The 16,657-nt window shown below is 43.4% G+C and overlaps 1 protein-coding gene across 3 annotated transcripts in view; it reads left to right on the top strand.

Annotated features, from left to right (window-relative positions):
- fen1 (flap structure-specific endonuclease 1) overlaps window positions 1-14,949 on the top strand; it is a 38,046-nt gene extending 23,097 nt beyond the window's left edge. For 2 of the 3 annotated variants that reach the window (XM_061805767.1, XM_061805768.1), the window contains exons 8-13: window positions 5,474-5,540; window positions 5,675-5,806; window positions 8,721-8,872; window positions 9,080-9,194; window positions 14,163-14,232; window positions 14,717-14,949. In XM_061805767.1, coding sequence (XP_061661751.1) covers window positions 5,474-5,540; window positions 5,675-5,806; window positions 8,721-8,872; window positions 9,080-9,194; window positions 14,163-14,232; window positions 14,717-14,934 — 754 coding nt within the window. In that variant the 3' untranslated portion in view covers window positions 14,935-14,949. Of the gene's footprint in view, window positions 1-5,473; window positions 5,541-5,674; window positions 5,807-8,720; window positions 8,873-9,079; window positions 9,195-14,162; window positions 14,686-14,716 lie in introns of those variants that run through there. The other variant, XM_061805769.1, reaches the window with a different exon arrangement.
- Window positions 14,950-16,657: the final 1,708 nt, after the last annotated feature.

Raw genomic sequence — 16,657 nt, 5'->3', positions numbered from 1 at the left:
TTACGCTTGTCTTGGACAACTGGATCTACGCATGTATCTTGTGAGTAAGTCGGCGAGATTTATATGGAAGAGTTTGAAAGCGTAGAGAAGTCTGGACGCATACCAATACTTTGTTGCTGGATCTGTTCTCAATCAAGAATAAATCCCACATAGCAATGGAGCCACTCAGATTTTTTTCAATACAAATACCAATATTTAAATAAATGACTCCTGGTTTTACACAAACTCGCATTCATTAGCTACGATTGGGGGGGGGACACAGCAAGACGACTCCTCCATACACGAGGCGTGTTGCGGCCACGTTAAACTTCAGTAAACTTCTCCATGACACGTTTTTTTTTTTTAAATATGCATTGTTCTCAAACGAGTCTGACTGGCCCCCGACAGGAGCCGACTACCGTATCGCTGCAGCTCCCGTCAGCCACCTCAGTAATGGAAGCTCAGAACATGGGCCACTCGGAATCAATGTCTACCACATCCCCTGGAACATGAACAAAGTTTTTTTGGAAGTGGGAGTTGAAACTTTTTCTGATTCTTCCTGCTTTGTCGGACTGGAATCTTTCCCCCACTATTGGAGCTAACTCACCACCAGGTGGTGATCAGTTGGCAGCTCCACCGCTCTCTTCACTTGAATGTACAACACATGCAGACGCAAGTTCCATGACACAACCACAAAGTCGATCATCATTGAAGTCCCACAGCAGAATGATGGAAGTCCCCAGGGGAAGCACTCTCCAGAACTCCCCCTCGGAACTCCAAAAAGAGTGGATACTCTGAACTGTTGTTTTTATCCATCGGCACAAACAACAGTCAAGACCTGTTCCCCTCCCAATATACAGAAGGATGCTGCCCTTTCATCCACAGGGGTGAACCACAACGTACAAGTGCTGAGCTGAGGGGAAATAACTTTACCAACGTTTGGTTGACACCACTCACCAAGAGCAACTCCAGAGTGGAAGAGAGTCTAAACCCTCTCAAGAGGACTGGTCCCAAAGGCCTAGCGGTGTTTGGAGGTGAGCCCCTCTATTTCTATTCGGACACTTCTTGACCTCGCACAACATCTTGGCCTCCTTCGCTGCCAGAGAGGTGGGATTCCACGCCCCTGGAGCCAGCTTCCGTAGCCGGGAATTGGCCTCCGCCCAGCTCACAGTGCAGCCAACCCCTGTTACCCCTCCCACAGGTGGTGGACCCATGGGAAGGGGACATTACCCTGAGCCCCATGGGTGCAGGCCCAGCCACCAGGTGCTCACCTTTGAGCCTCACCTCCAGGCCTCCCTCCTGTGGTGGGGCCCCAGTGAAGAGATCTATGAGGTGGGGTTTCCTATTTCTAGGGTTGAGGTCTCCGGGGTGGTTAAAGAGCGCCTTAGTGGATATGGTTCGCCTGGAGTTCCTGAAGCGTCTGGATATTCTGTCGTGGTTGACATTCCTTTGCACATGGACATTGGCGACAGTGGCTCTGGATTGGCTGACTGGGGTTATGATCGTCCTTTTTAAGAAAGTGGTCCAAAAGGTGTGTTCCAACCACAGGGTTTGTACACTCCTCAACCTGCCCGGTAAGGTCTATTCCGCAGTCCTGGAGAGTGGGTCTATTGGGAAGTCAATTCTCAGATTCTGGAAGAACAGTGTGATTTTCCTGTTGGTAGTGGAACCACCTCTATGCCTTTGGCAGGTTCTTCAAGGCTTTAATGGAGTTCGTCCAATGATTCTAAATTTGTTTTGTGGACTTCGATTTTGTCAGTCCGGGAGTCTGGTGTGTGTGTGTGTGGGGGGGGGGGGGCAGCTTCAGCAGTATAGAGCTTGTGCATCTACGTCATAAAAATCATGGGATTTTTGTTAACGTCGCCATATTGCTGGTCAAACAAAGCAAGTTAATTCCATTGAGATGAAACGAAAACGTCTTATAGTACGACACCCAGGGTTTTGTCCAATACCGTTTAACATTTTGAACCCTAACCCTAATAAACAAAGGTATGTGGAAAAATTTTAGACCCTTGCCATAGAGGATCCATATTTAATGCTGAAATCAATGTTTTGCCAGGAAGAAATTTGACTGTTAATTCGCTTCCGCTTGTCTTTGACACATGGATATACACATGTATCTGGCGAATAAGTCATCAAGATATACACAGAGTTTGAATGCATAAAAAAGTCAGGACGCAGAGAAATACTTAGTTGATGGATCTTTTCCCACTCAGATTTTTTCAATACAAATACTAATATTTAAATAAACTACCTCTGGTTTTACACAAACTCGCATTCATTAACTATGGGTGGAAAAATATTAAGGACAGGGAGTCGTCTCCTCCATTCACGGAAGCGTTTTGCTGCCACATTTACCTCCGTAAACCTCTCTGTGACAGACGTTTTTTTTTTTTTTTTTTAATACACATTGTTCTCAAATGAGTCAAATTAGCATTATAAATACTTCTTGATAATTTAAGATTGAGAAGAATAATTCCTACCTGAAATGAAAAGATCACGACAACAGGTGTGTGTATTTCATTGGGCACTTTTTTCTCTTTCTGCTTGTTCCATTCGGGGTCACCACAGTGTGTCATCTTTTTCCCTCCAAGCCTATTTTGTGCATCCTCCTCTCTAACAGCCACCCTCCTCAGGTCCTCCCTTACAACATCCATCAACCTTTTCTTTGGTCTTCCTCTCACTCTTTATCCTGGCAGATCCATCCTCAGCATCTTTCTTACAATATACTCACTCTCTCACCTCTGACCATGTCCAAATCATCTCTCAAACCTTGTCTCCAAAACAACCTGTTCACACCAAGCGAGAACCTCAGCATCTTCATTTCTGCTACCTCAAGTTCTGCTTCCTGTTGTTTCTTCAGTGCCACCATCTCTAATGCATACATCATGGCCGGCGTTTTATAAACTTTGCCCTTCATCCTGGCGGATACTCTTCTGTCACATAGAACACCAGGCACCTTCCGCCAACTGTTCCACCCTGCTTGGATCCGTTTCTTCACTTTCTTACCACACTCACTATTGCTCTGCATTGTTGACCACCTTCACTATCTCTTCTCCCTGGAGCTTCACTCTTCCTCCTCCGCCCCTCTTGTTCACACAAATATATTCTGTTCTACTTCAGCTAATCTTCATTCCTATCCTTTCCAGTGCATACCTTCATCTTTCTAACTGTTCCTCCGGCTGTTCCCTGGTTTCACTGTAGCTCACAATATCATCTGCGAACATCATGATCCAAGGGGAATCCAGTCTAACCTCGTCTGTCAGCCTATCCATTACTACGGCAAACAGGAAGGGGCTCAGCGCGGAACCCTGGTGCAGTCCCACCTCCACCTTAAATTCTTCTGACACCCCAATGACACATCTCACCGCTGTTCTGCTGCACTCATACATGTCCTGTACTATTCTAACATGTTTCTCCGCCACACCAGACTTGCACATGCAGTACCACCGTTCCTCTCTTCGTACTCTGTCATAGGCTTTCTCTAGATCTACAAAGATACAATGTAGGTCCTTCTGACCTTCTCTGTACATTTCCAGGAGCATCCTCAAGGCAAATAGTGCATCTGTGGTACTCTTTCTAGACATGAAACCATACTGTTCCTCGCAGATACTTCTGTCCTGAGTCTAACCTCGACTACTCTTTCCCATAACTTCATTGTGTGGCTCATCATCTTTATTCCTCTGTAGTTTCCACAGTTTTGAACATCGCCTTGTTTCTTAAAAATTGGGACTTTCACACTTTTCCTCCATTCTTCTGGCATCTTCTTTCCCACTATAATTCTATTGAATAAGTGTCTCAATAACTCCACAGCCACCACGCCAAATTACTTATATACATCCACTGGTTTTTCATCGGCAACAACTGTCTTTCCATTTTTCATTCTGTTCAGTGCCATTCATGCTTGCCTCTTCTACTCTACATTCTCTCCCATTTTCTTCATTTAACTTCTCAAAGCACTCTTTCTGACTACTTGGCACACTACTGGTACCAGTCAACACATTTCCATCGCTATCCTTAATCACCTTTACTTGCTGCACATCCTTCCCATTTCTATCCCTCTGTCTGGCCAACCTGTAGAGCTCCTTATCTTCTTCTTTTGTATCCAACCTGGAGTGCATGTCATATGCCTCTTGTTTACCCTTCACCACCACTACCTTTGCCCTACGACACATCTCAATGTATTCCTTATGCCTCTCCTCAGTCCTCTCCGTGTCCCACTTCTTCTTCGCTAATCTCTTTCCTTGGATGACTTCCTGTATTTTCAGGTTCTACCACCAAGTCTCCTCCCCTTTCCTACCAGAAGACACCAAGTACTCTCCCGCCTGCGTCTCTTAATACCTTGGCAGTAGTATTCCATTTTGTGGGAGCTCTTCCTGTTCATGTAGAGCCTGTCTCACCTCATTCTGGAAGGCCACACAACATTTTTCCTTTCTCAACTTCCACCACCTGATTCTCTGCTCTACCTTGGTCTTCTTGGTCTTCCTACCCACTACCAGTCATCCTACACACCACCATCCTATGCTGTTAAGCTACACTCTCCCCCACCACAACCTTACAGTCGGTTACCTCCTTCAGATTACACTGCACAAAAATAGAATCCGCCTGCGTGCTTCTTTCTCTGCTTTGTAGGTTGCTCTAGGTTCCACTTTCTTCTGGAAATAAGTGTTCACCATTGCCAATTCCATCCTGTTTGCGAAGTCCACCACCATTTGCCCCTCAAAGTTTTTCTGCTGAATGCCGTATTTACCCATCACTTCTTCATTGCCCCTGTTTCCTCCGCCAACTTGTCCATTGAAATCTGCACCATCCATCCCATTTAATGTTCACAGCAGTGTGTGAAGTGGTTGGGATGAAAATCAGCACAAATCAGAGGGCATAGTTTTCAGTTTGAAAACAAGTAGCGTGCCCTCTGCAGGTCAGGGATGAGATCTTGCCCCAATTCAATGGAGGAGTTCAAGTACCTTTGGTTTTCTTTATGAGTAAGGGAAGAATGGAACGGACGGATACCCCGGTGAGCAAACCCTTATAGATAGGGTGAGAAGCGCAGTCATTCAGTAGGGGCTCTGAGTAGAGCTGCTGCTCCCCTGCCTTGAGAGAAGCCGGATGAGGTGGTTCGGGCATCTGTTTAGGATGACTCGTGGACGCCTTCCTTGTGAGGTCGTCTTGGGACATTCCAACATGAGGAGATCCCAGAGATGACCAAAGACATGGTGGAGAGACTACAATTCTGCTTTCCTGGGAATCCCTCGGCATACCTTTGGAAAAAGCTGGAAGAAGTGGCTGGTGAGAGGGAAGTTTGGCTGTCCCTGTTGAAATTACTGGCCCGCGACCCAACCTTGGATAAGTGGAATAAAATGGATGGTTTATTGTGTTCTGAACAATGCTTGAGACAGTCTGACACTGGAATTGTAAAAGATTCTTAGACATTGTTTTTTTTTTTTAATCTTTATGAACTGCAGTGTGTTCTTTCTCTGAAAATTTCTGTTTATAGGAAGCTTCCAGTCCAAGAGTTCCACTTCAGTCGCATTCTGCAGGACATTAACCTGACAAATGAACAGGTAAAAGTAGAACAATGAACTGCGTTGTCGTGATAATTTTTAGTTGTTGGCTGAAAACAGGAAATGTCAAGCCGCAGGACCTCTTAGCCTGTCCTTTTGTAATCTTCTTACCTCCTTAATGTTTTACCTACCAGTTCATAGACCTATGTATTCTGCTGGGATGCGACTACTGTGGCACCATCAAGGGGATTGGCCCCAAGAGAGCCATCGACTTGATCAAGCAGCACGGCAGCATCGAGGAGATCCTGGAAAACATTGACCCAAATGTAAGGTTGATAAAGATAAAGGCGAAGGGAACATGAAAAAATATATATTTAGGATATTCCCCCCCGAGTCTAAACTAAGCATAATATTCTGATTCATATTGCATTTGTGGAATAAGAAATAGATTCACGAGGGCAACCATGGTGGACAATATTGCTCTCTCGTGTGTGTGTGTGTGTGTGTGTGTGTGTGTGTGTGTGTGTTGTGTGTGTGTGTGTGTGTGTGTGTGTGTGTGTGCGCATGTGCGTGTTTATGAGGCTTTGTAAAGCTCTTTGTCTACTGTGATGGTGGAGATGAAGTTTTGTATAAATGTAGTACATTTATCAATTCTGCGTGTGAAAGTTTGTCACTGTATAATTCTGCCTCTGAGAAATGTTGACCCAGTGTATATTCATGCCTTAGACCCAGTACCTACATAAAGTGTTTTGGCCACTGTGTTGGCCAAAGCAGACATCCAAGAGCCATATTTTTTTTTACTGTGGTACGGCAAATCCCCACATCGTAAATATGAAAGAACCAAAGACCTGCACCATACACATGAACATCTTCCTCTCCTCACACACTTACCTTTGCTCAGACAGATTTATTGTAAATCCCACACCAACATAAGAAAAATCGATTCCTACAGAGTACCAAGATCACAGGCCAGTAATAATAAAAAAATAATAATAAAATTGTGCGTTCTTTCTCAAACAGTTAAACTACCAGTTCAACAGTCTTGTATGTGTCTTGTACGTCACAACTAATGCAACACTAAAATACATAATTGGAAGTCTGAGTGCAACTGTGAATCTGTAGCCATCCTAATCTAATCTGTTCAACAGTGTGGTGGGATAGGTGAAGATCTGATAACATTTGATTAAGATTTTGGTTTTCAGGACACAAGATTTTAGCGACACCACTGATGCGTTTTTTTAATAGGTTCCCCTTAATTGTATGGTTTAGTAGCCCTTGCATTTTTCACAAGCTTTTCTGGATGCTTTGGTATTTTTTTTTTAACTGTATCTGCTTTTCTGTTTCATTTTTCAAAGTGACTAATTTGTGACTGGGAAGTTCAGTCCCTTTTGGAAATTCCATGTCAATGTAAGCATAGAATGAGATGAAGTGAAGATTTGAAACTGTGAAGTGTAATAGACGTCTGACTGAAAAGGCACAGTGGTTGGCCGTTGCGCTCAACAAAATAATCTGAGCTTTCTGCTCTGGTAAAAACATCCTGTTTATCCATATATTTTCGTCTAATTGCATTTTCGCCTCCCATTTTCAGAGCAAAATTGACAAATTGCTATTTCCAATGATCACGATCTGACTGGTAAACCTTACTATTTTCATTCAATGTGCATGCCAGTTTTACGAAAATACCGTGAACCTTACCAGGTGTGATCACGTGACAGTGGTCGGGAGAGCTTGTCCTCCTCACAGTTGCACAGGTGAGCTGAGTAGCGGGAAATATAGTTATTCTTCCACGGTCTCCATCGCGCTTTTTTTTTCCCCTCTCACCCACACACTGCACACGCCTGCACAGTCCCGTCTTACTCACCCATCATCACACATAACCACACACTCTGAGCTTGTTGTCACAATACCCGTAACAACCGTACTAAACTCAAGCAAAGTGCGCATGCAAATACCGGAATAAACACAAGCAAAGCGCGCTTGCAACTATCGTAATGAACTCAAGCAAAGTGCCAGAATTGGCGCTGGAATGGATTACATTATTTACATGTAAAATGTGTGACACTGCCTTAGATCCGGTTGACACAAAGACACCCTGTTTTATGCCAGTTTTTCACCTTTCCGACCAAAGACGTTGAACAGCAGAAAAGACTCAAGAGACTTAAAAGATTATCCAGTACAGCAATATTGTTATTTTTGAAGTAGCCTAACAGGTGAATCCCCCCCACCTATGACCCACCCTCCCACAGAGATGGTTGTTTGTGGTGCATTACAAAAAGGGTTGAGTCTGTGGGATTTATTTATCCAATTAAAATCCTGTGGGTCGGGCAGGCCCGAGGTGCAGGGCACATGCAACAGGAAACAGCACAGACACCCACACCCTCCCAACCCCATAACAGTCCCCCAGGAACACTATTGATGTGCCCAGATTTGAAAAATATCTACAGTGAGTGGTGTGAGTGTGAGCTAAGTGAGTGATTAATTAACTGGCAATCGCTGCTAAAGCTCAAACGCATCAGGCCATACAGCCCCGACAAAAAGGCTCCCCACTCAGACACGTAGCACCGACCAATCCCCAACCAACCACCCACCCACAGCCTGCCCCCTTGTATGTAAGATTGACCCACCTCACCCTACTCACAACCAGGCAGGAAAAAAAGGCCTACAGCTGGCCCTGCAGCCCGCAGGGGACCATCCACCCAACCTCATGGGAAGAGGAAGAGAAGAGAGAAACCGAGAGAAGACGAAGGGAGCAGGCGCGAGGAGCACCACACCACCTTTTTGATGTGTGTTAAGTGTGGATTCGTCCCTATTTTCGAGTTGTAAACATGTCGTAGTGGACAATTTAAACAATATTCTTGTGTAAGCACGAGCCAGATTCTCCCAGGTCATGATGCTGTGAATTGACATAGAACAAAATTTAGCCAATCAGGAAGTGCCCGCAGTACAAAACAAAATGCATAATAAAATACTTTTACCCGGCGTTTTTTTTTTTTATGGGTTCCGCAGGCAAGGCGTATTTTCCAAAAGCAATTTTTATTTATTTATTTATTTACCCACCTGTTTGTTTATTCAATTATTTGACTGTTTGCTTATTTATTTATTTATTCTAGGGCAATGCCATTTTGTAATGTTCCTGGCTCCAGCAAGCCTGGGGAATGTCTGGAACCATTGGTTTTAATTTAAATTGCTTTCTTTGGATTAAATAAGTGATTTGATTGATTGATCATTTCTGACGCGTAGAAGCACCCTGCTCCAGACGACTGGCTCTACAAGGAGGCAAGGGAACTATTTCTGAAGCCTGAAGTGGTGGATTGTTCCACAGTAGAGCTGAAGTGGATTGAGCCAGATGAGGACGGGCTGCTCCACTTCATGTGCGAAGAAAAACAGTTCAGGTAAAATGCACGCACCCACCCTTCATCCTTTTTTGGTAGTGCTCTCAAAAGTGAGCCTGATCTTATCGCAGCTCACTTTACTGCAAGTATCACCATACACACTTTTGGTCGCAGATTATTACAGGGTAAAAACAAACTCTTGAATGCAAGATGACATGTTTTTACACTGATTACTCACATTTGTAAGTTGATTGTATGTCCATGTAGTGAAGACAGGATCCGCAATGGGTGTAAGAAGATTTTAAAGAGTCGGCAAGGGAGCACACAAGGACGACTGGATTCCTTCTTCTCAGTCACCGGGTCGCTGTCATCCAAACGGAAGGTACTGTACACTGACGTGAAGTACAGAGCAGAGAATTAACATTTATAAGACGATGCTGGTTCAAAGGAACCCATAATGTCAAACAATCCATTTTCCATAGCATTTGTACTCATTAGGGTTTCCTGGTAGTTATCCCGATCTAATTGTTTTGCACCGTAGTCTGAGTCACTCTGTTTGTTTTTGCTGATACCGAGTCCTGATCCGATAACTCAGCAGTGCAATAAGAAACCAAAAATCACCTCAGAATTGTCTCAATTGGATTTAAAAAAAAAAAATGAATTAGAATATCACAACATACAGTTAGTGCGTTACTCCAAAATTCCGCCATTTTGAGTCATGGGCAAAATAACAGATTACTTTTCCTGGGAGAGTGACTTTTTCAAAAAGGCCAGTTGCTTTTGAGTCATCAATGTCTCTCAACAAGTACTGATTTGTGGTCGGTGACTGGAAAAAAAACACATTCCTGACATTCAATAGCATTTACCGTTTATTCAGATTGCAGTTTTCTCAATTAGCAGATAAAAGCAGGTGGAAGGTGACAGTTGTTTCTACAATTCACAGTGACTGTGCAGCACCATAAAAAGTCCAAAGAAATGAACAATTTCACTAAAGGCACACTTTTTTTTTTTAAGTTTCCTTTGACTTTCAATGTAAATGCGCTCGCCGTACGTGAAGAAGGTCTGCACATGCGCTTTTGGCATATCTCAGGGCCCTGGGTATCCTTTTTTCATCATTAGCCTTTTTTTCTCAAAAATAAATTTTCACTCACCGCTTTTCTATAATCATAGCCAAAAAATAGCCAATCACATGCCGGTCAAATTGCAATCGATTAACATGACTAATACTCTTGTTCTTCAGGTTTCATGCATACAAATAACTTTCAGATGTAAATGTGATACAAGAAATTGTATTTTTATTGGTAACTGAATCTAATAAACATCAAGAATGACAGAGATGTGTCATAAAAATAAAAAAGTTTCTCAATTCTTTCCTATACTCCTGGCTATAGAAAATAACGTCGCTGTTCAACACAAGTTTTTGCATGACTTCTGCCATAAAGATTCTCCTCTTTTTACTGGTCACCCGTTTACAGAAACTTGTATCAAAATCAAAAACTTTTCTTCAGGGCCTTCAATTTTAATGATTAACAGTTAATTTACACTTTCTGTTTTGAGACAGTTCCTCAAAGGTCAAGTGTCATCCCTATAAACATTCTAAAATAGATATTGTAATGATGAATACATATAGCATTATTCACTTCAACGTCTATACAAAAAAATAAATGAGGGGGGGGGGGGGGCGAATCATCCATGCGCAAAGTTGCAGAAGTGTCAGTCTACGACATCCAAGTGGTCACCATATTGGCTGCATCCCCTGTCCGTGACGTCACCCGGACATTCTCCAATGAAAACACACGGTGGACCCTATTATGGGAGACGAACACTCCCCTTCTGACACGGAAGCTCTTTTCGAAGACTGAGTGAAGTTATCGGGGCAATATTACCCCATTGGTTCGAGGCATATTCAAATGATATGTATCACGGCCAAACCGCCTCCCCATCCGATCCACTTCCGTGCCAGAGATGAGCCATCGCGGCTCATCGCAGCCAGCCAGTGTGGCTCATTTTCGGCGCCTAGGTGGCTTATCACGGAGCTCAGCCGGGCTGCTTTAGGGGGTTGTTCATTGCCGCCGCAGTACGCGATGAAGAACACCGTCGAGCCGGCGCACTATACGGCATTGTCGTCCCACGCGGCTTAGTGCGGCATTGTCCCCAGCGTTCATCAGAGCCGCCGCTGTCTGCAAGCCCGACGCGCAGCCTTCGCTGAAACCGTGACCGGCCCACGCCGCGCCTCGGCAGGAGTGGCTCATTTTTGGTGCCGACGAGGCTTATCACGGAGCTGAGCCGGGCTGGGATGGGTTACATCCCAGAAATGTTTTCAGTGTAACTGAATTTCCGTTGACATGTCTCATGATCTTGATGACTTTGACGTAAATGTGCTCGCAGTATGTGAAGAAGCACGGAACATGTGCTTTTGGCATAACTTCCGATCGTGCTCAGTACAGTTAACTTTTATTTCCTGTTTCTGGGTGAATACTGATTGTTTAGGATCAGGCTTGTTTTGTTACCAACGTTTATGAAATAAACACGTAAATTAATGTAAAGACTACACAAAATAAGTGACGTCTTTCGATATTTGATATATTCTACTCGGAACAAATTTTACACGCGTGGTTTTTCACGCTCGACTGTGCAGATTTGCAAGTGCAATGGCGCGCAGGCGCATACGTAGTGACTGCTACAATATGCAATCTCTTTAGCCTGGCAGAGTTGTCTAAGTCTGGCTGAAAACCACAGCTTGTTGTTATTGAACGTGCGAAAAGTTTTTGTTGGCACAAACACCTCCTCACAGAAACTGACATACGCTGTAACAATATCCGTGAATTCATCTAGGCTGCATGCCAAATTTTCGAAGACACTCCACATCTGTGCAATCAAAGCATCTTTGAAGTTCTAGTTTCGTCTCATTGGTCCACTTTTTAACCGATTTTACTAAAGGCTTTGCACTTTTAAGTAAAGGTTTTGGCTGCTACTTTTGCTGTTTTATCTGTAAATCCATTTCCTAATTATACTTTGTATTTGATGTGTGTACTGCACATTTACATACGGCTATTTCTTTTGGTAATTGAACTGCTATGAGCAAATTTTGTAGTTTGTAGTAATTTTGTGTCTGCATGTGTCACTGTGTTCCCTGAAGTTGTCGCTATTCCTCTATTCTTCCAGTATTGTCTGTGTAGATTGTGATACCACCGTGAATACAGCAGCATCTGGTCTCAGATTGTTGAAGACTGTCCAATAAGATATTGTCTGTACAGTTCAGTCATCCCAATCCAAATCTGGTTCTTTTTCTGTCCAATCAGGAACATTTCGTACTACCACAGCAAATGTCCCAAACTCTTCCACTCCCGTTGTAATGACGTTTGTGGTGGTGTCCATTCTTTGTGTAGTGCATTTAGTTTGTCAGTCAGTCTTGTTCCTGTCATCACGACTGTTGTCTGAGTACAGATAATCATGATTTTGTCTGGTGTGGCCTGTTATAAGTTTACAGTATCATATACTACATAGTCACATGCAATGAGTCACTTCCTACGTCATTTTGTGGTTGTTCAATCACGTCTTGAGCTGTTTGCAGCAAGAAATCTCCTGTTCTTGTGGGAGGTTTGTTTGGAATATGTAAGATGTAATAATAGAGCGCTGGATTCCTATTTTGTAAGATATTTAACTATCCTCCCAGTAATTCCTTTTTTTCTTTTTACTTCTATATTTCCTGTCAGAGAGGGAGTTAAGCCCAGTCCTAGTTTCAGCAAGCCATCTCTTCCCAACAAACGTACGGGGCAAATTAAAAGGTTGCATTTTGGGAGCATTAATTGTGACATTTTTGATGGTGAGATGGCTGCTCTCTTCCTCATCTGCGGCCACAATTATTAAATGTTACGCATAAAGCTCCATAAATTTCTCCTTCCTCTGTCAGAAAGGTGTCAACTTTCTTTTTCTTATTTTGTAGTACTCTTTCTGCGTGTAGTGCTTGGTTAACGTAATGTTACAGGCTGCCTGTCGGTTTGTCAACCCAATATTTTTAAATCCATTGTTTTGTAGGATTATATGAATTTGCATGAAGAGACTTTTTTTAATTGCCCTTGATACAGACTCCCAGGAGTGTGATCTTCGGGAATGCCTCTGTTTGCTTTAAAACATGCAGTCAGTCCAATTCTATATTCTTCAAATAGTTAATTATTTTATTTTGCGGTTCCAATGGCAGAATAATTTGTTTTTTTTTCTAAATCTAAAGCAGAGGTGCGCGACATTAACCCTCGAACTCCCTGCTGTTGTGAGAAAGTACTTTGGTGTCATCCAAATTTATTGTACTTCCACACAATTTAAGTGGTAAGATTTTCTCAAGTCTTGCGTTCCCTCGACAAATTATGTTACATGAACTTTATGAGATGTGATACCTTTTATGGCCATTTTGACATCATCTTGAGTCCAGCTTTTTTTTGTTGTTGGTGTTTTGTGTGTGTGTGTGTGTGTGTGTGTGTGTGGTGTGTGTGTGTGTGTGTGTGTGTTTCTCTTATTTTATCCTGCAGGTTAACTATATATTTTTTTTGTGTGTATGTTGAGCTGGCCAGCAAAGTCATATTGTGTTACCCACAAATTTAGATGTTTTATTTTTGTAGGACATTTGCTTTCTACAAACTTTTAGTCCTGACACATGATTATTATATATTTTTTTCAGATGTTCTGTTTCAACTATTTTGTTATTTATGAACTATTTTGCAATTTGTTTTTCCCCTGTTGGAGTCAGTGGTTCACCTAAGGTGACTATACTGATTTCCCCCCGAACAGGGTGACAATTACGTTCTGTTTGAGGTAATTCTCAAGCTTCTACCACAAGGGAAACTCAATTTCCTGTTCAAATGAGGTGGCGAACCTCCACTCACACTTTTACACATCACAGAATCAGAACCGGAGGTAGCAGAAATGAAGATGCTGAGGTTCTCGCTTGGTGGGAACACGGTGGATAGGATTAGAAATGAGCTCATTAGAGGGACAGCCAAAGTTGGATGTTTTGGAGACAAGGTTATAAAGAGCAGACTTTGATGGTTTAGACATGTTCGAGGGGAGAGTGAGTATATTGGTCGTAGGGTGCTGAAGATGGAGCTGCCAGGCAAAAGAAGAAGACGTCCAAAGAAAAGGTTAATGGATGTTGTGTAGGAGGACATGAGGACAGTGGGTGTAAGAGAGGGGGATGCACGAGATAGGCTTACATGGAAAAGCACTGTGGTGACCCCTAATTGGACAAGCCAAAAGAAAAAGAAGTTTATCATGAGACAATGTAGCTTCTATTTATATTCATTGTCAGTTATTGCTATGTTTTGTCTTTCTGACCAACTTTCATTTCCCCACACAGGAGCCTGAAGTAAAAGGATCTACTCAAAAGAAGCTGAAAACTGGAGCCACGCCGAGAAATTTCAGAAAAGGCAAATGAAAGAAACTAAACATTTAACTTTTTTTTTTCTTTTTTCAAGCATGTTTAAATATTTTCCCATTTATGGAATAAATGTTTCTTGGAAGCAGTGTTCTATTTTTCTTCCATTTGAGCTTTGAGAAAGGGTCAGAGCCAGAGGTCAGCATACTTTTGTACTCCAAGAATGTTTTCTGCAGTGTTCAAATAATTTATGTACACTAGATCTATTGTGATTGAAAAGTTTCGCAAAATCTTGACTTTATTGTGCTAATGATAAAAAAAGTAAAGTGGACAATGTGCCAAGTATTTACAGTGTGGGTACTAAATATGTGCAGTGTGTGTCTGCGGGTGTGCATGCGAGTATTGTGAGAGAGAAAGAGAAGTAAGAGGCTAGACTCCTGCTGATCTGATCCGACCGGCTGGCACCCAGAGAGAAAAAGGTGGCACCCCTCCCAACCCTGCAGCTAATTATCCAACCTCCCCTGACTATCGGCCAGGAACCAGAACAGGACCCAAAAGGCATCCCTGTCCAAGGCAGGAGGAGCTGTCACCCCACCATGAACCCCAAGTCAACCATGAACTACAAACAGCCCGAGAGAGAAGAGGGCAACAACCACGGCAGACTCCCATGGGAGTGAGGAGGAGGACACAGGCCTGGCACACAGCAGCATGTTCCCCAAGTCCCCAGATGAGACGCACAGAGAGGGGCCAGTGAAGCAAGCACTTTCCTGGCGCAAATAAATGCCATTGTTGTTATACGACTGTTCAACAAAACTGGAGAGCCTCTTATGTCTCAGTGCATATATAAAATCAAAATAAAAAAAAATACAAATAAAGATGCATGTCTAAAAGAGAGTGTAAGAAAAGCATTGCTCAAGTTCTTGAGACCAATGTGGCTTTGCATTAATGGAATGGCTCGAGGAAAGATGAGAGTTCAAGATGGTAATGGCTCTCGAAAAATAACCGTTAGTCTATTGGTCCTTGCTTTTGTGCATCTGTACTCCCTTCCAGATGGCAGGTGTTCAAACAGTTGTTAACCGTAGTGTGTAGTGTCCTTAATGTTCTGAGCTCTGCTGAGGCACCGATAGGCATGAATCTCTGCGATGGAAGGGAGGAGGGAGCCAACGATCTGCCCTTTGATTTTCCTCTGAAGCATGCTCTTTCTGCCGCAGTCCAGCTCCCGTACCAAACAGAGACACAGTATCCCACCAGGCTCTCGATCAATGAGGGGTAGAAGGCCAGCAGCTACCTTTGCTCAGGTAATTGTTCTTGAGCATTCTCTGGAAGTGAAGACAACGTTGAACCTTTTTCATGGCTGCTGTGATGTTTTATGTCCAGGAGAGATCCTAAGAAATCAGGACTCCCAAGGAACCTGCGGAATCTCTCCACACACTCACCGTTGATGAAGAGCGGTGCCAGTTCACTTCTGTTCCTTCTGAAGTCCACAATTATCTCCTTTATTTTTATCGAGTTCATTACCAGATTGTTGTCTGTGCACCAGGTTCGGAGCTTCTGGACCTCCTCTCTGTAGGGTGCCTTGTCTCCCTTTGATGTCAAACCGACCACTGTTGTATCGTCAGCGAATTTTACAGTTATTTTTGTGGGCTGGGCTGCAGTTGAAGGTGTAGAGAGAGTGCAGAAGTGGACTTAGCATGCACCCCTATGATGATTATGGGTGGTGTATGGAGGAAAGTGAGGCGCCGATCCTCACAGTCTTGGGTCTGTTGGTCAAAACCTCCTTTATCCAGGTGCATGTGAGAGGAAAGGGGGCCCAAAATGTCCACTTTAGTTGTCAGAATGTCTGGAATTATGTATTAAATGCCAAGCTATAATACACAGTGAGCATCCGAGCGTTGCTCTGGGGTTGTTCCAGGTAATTCAACACAGCGTTCAGAGCAAAGCCGATGGATTCCTCTGTTGATCTATTTGCGTGGCATGCAAACTGGTGGAAGTTGAAAAAGGGTGGGGGGCAGTCTTTGATGTATTTGAGAACCAACCTCTCATACCACTTAATAATGACAGGTGTGAGGGTAACAGGGTAATAGTCCTAGTAAAGGATTTATTTTTGGTGATGGTAATGATTGTTATAGACCCTGAGGAGTGAACAGACCTAGCTTGTCATCCAGGGTTTCTGAGGGTTTTCCTCACACACACACAGTTTCCATACACAACCTGATGTAGTCCAGCACAGCCTGTGTGTGTCACTCCAAACAGCAGGAGCTTCACCCCTCAGGAGGGAAACATGGACACAACCAGACCCAATAGCAGGAGGGGGAAATAGGCTCAGGATCCACAGAGGCCAACAAAGGAGCTCCTAAAGGATTGTGATTCAGGTACGTATCATTGATTAGATGGCATGTACAGGGGTCTGAAATGAGAAGGTATAATATGGTCACATTGAGGCCCCGTAGTTCAGTGGTTAGAGCACTGGTTTGGTA

The sequence above is a fragment of the Syngnathoides biaculeatus genome, chromosome 19, assembly GCF_019802595.1.
Source record: "Syngnathoides biaculeatus isolate LvHL_M chromosome 19, ASM1980259v1, whole genome shotgun sequence".
NCBI lineage: Eukaryota > Metazoa > Chordata > Actinopteri > Syngnathiformes > Syngnathidae > Syngnathoides > Syngnathoides biaculeatus.
The sequence above is the reverse complement of the archived record's forward strand: the minus strand, read 5'-3'. Positions and strand labels throughout refer to the sequence as shown.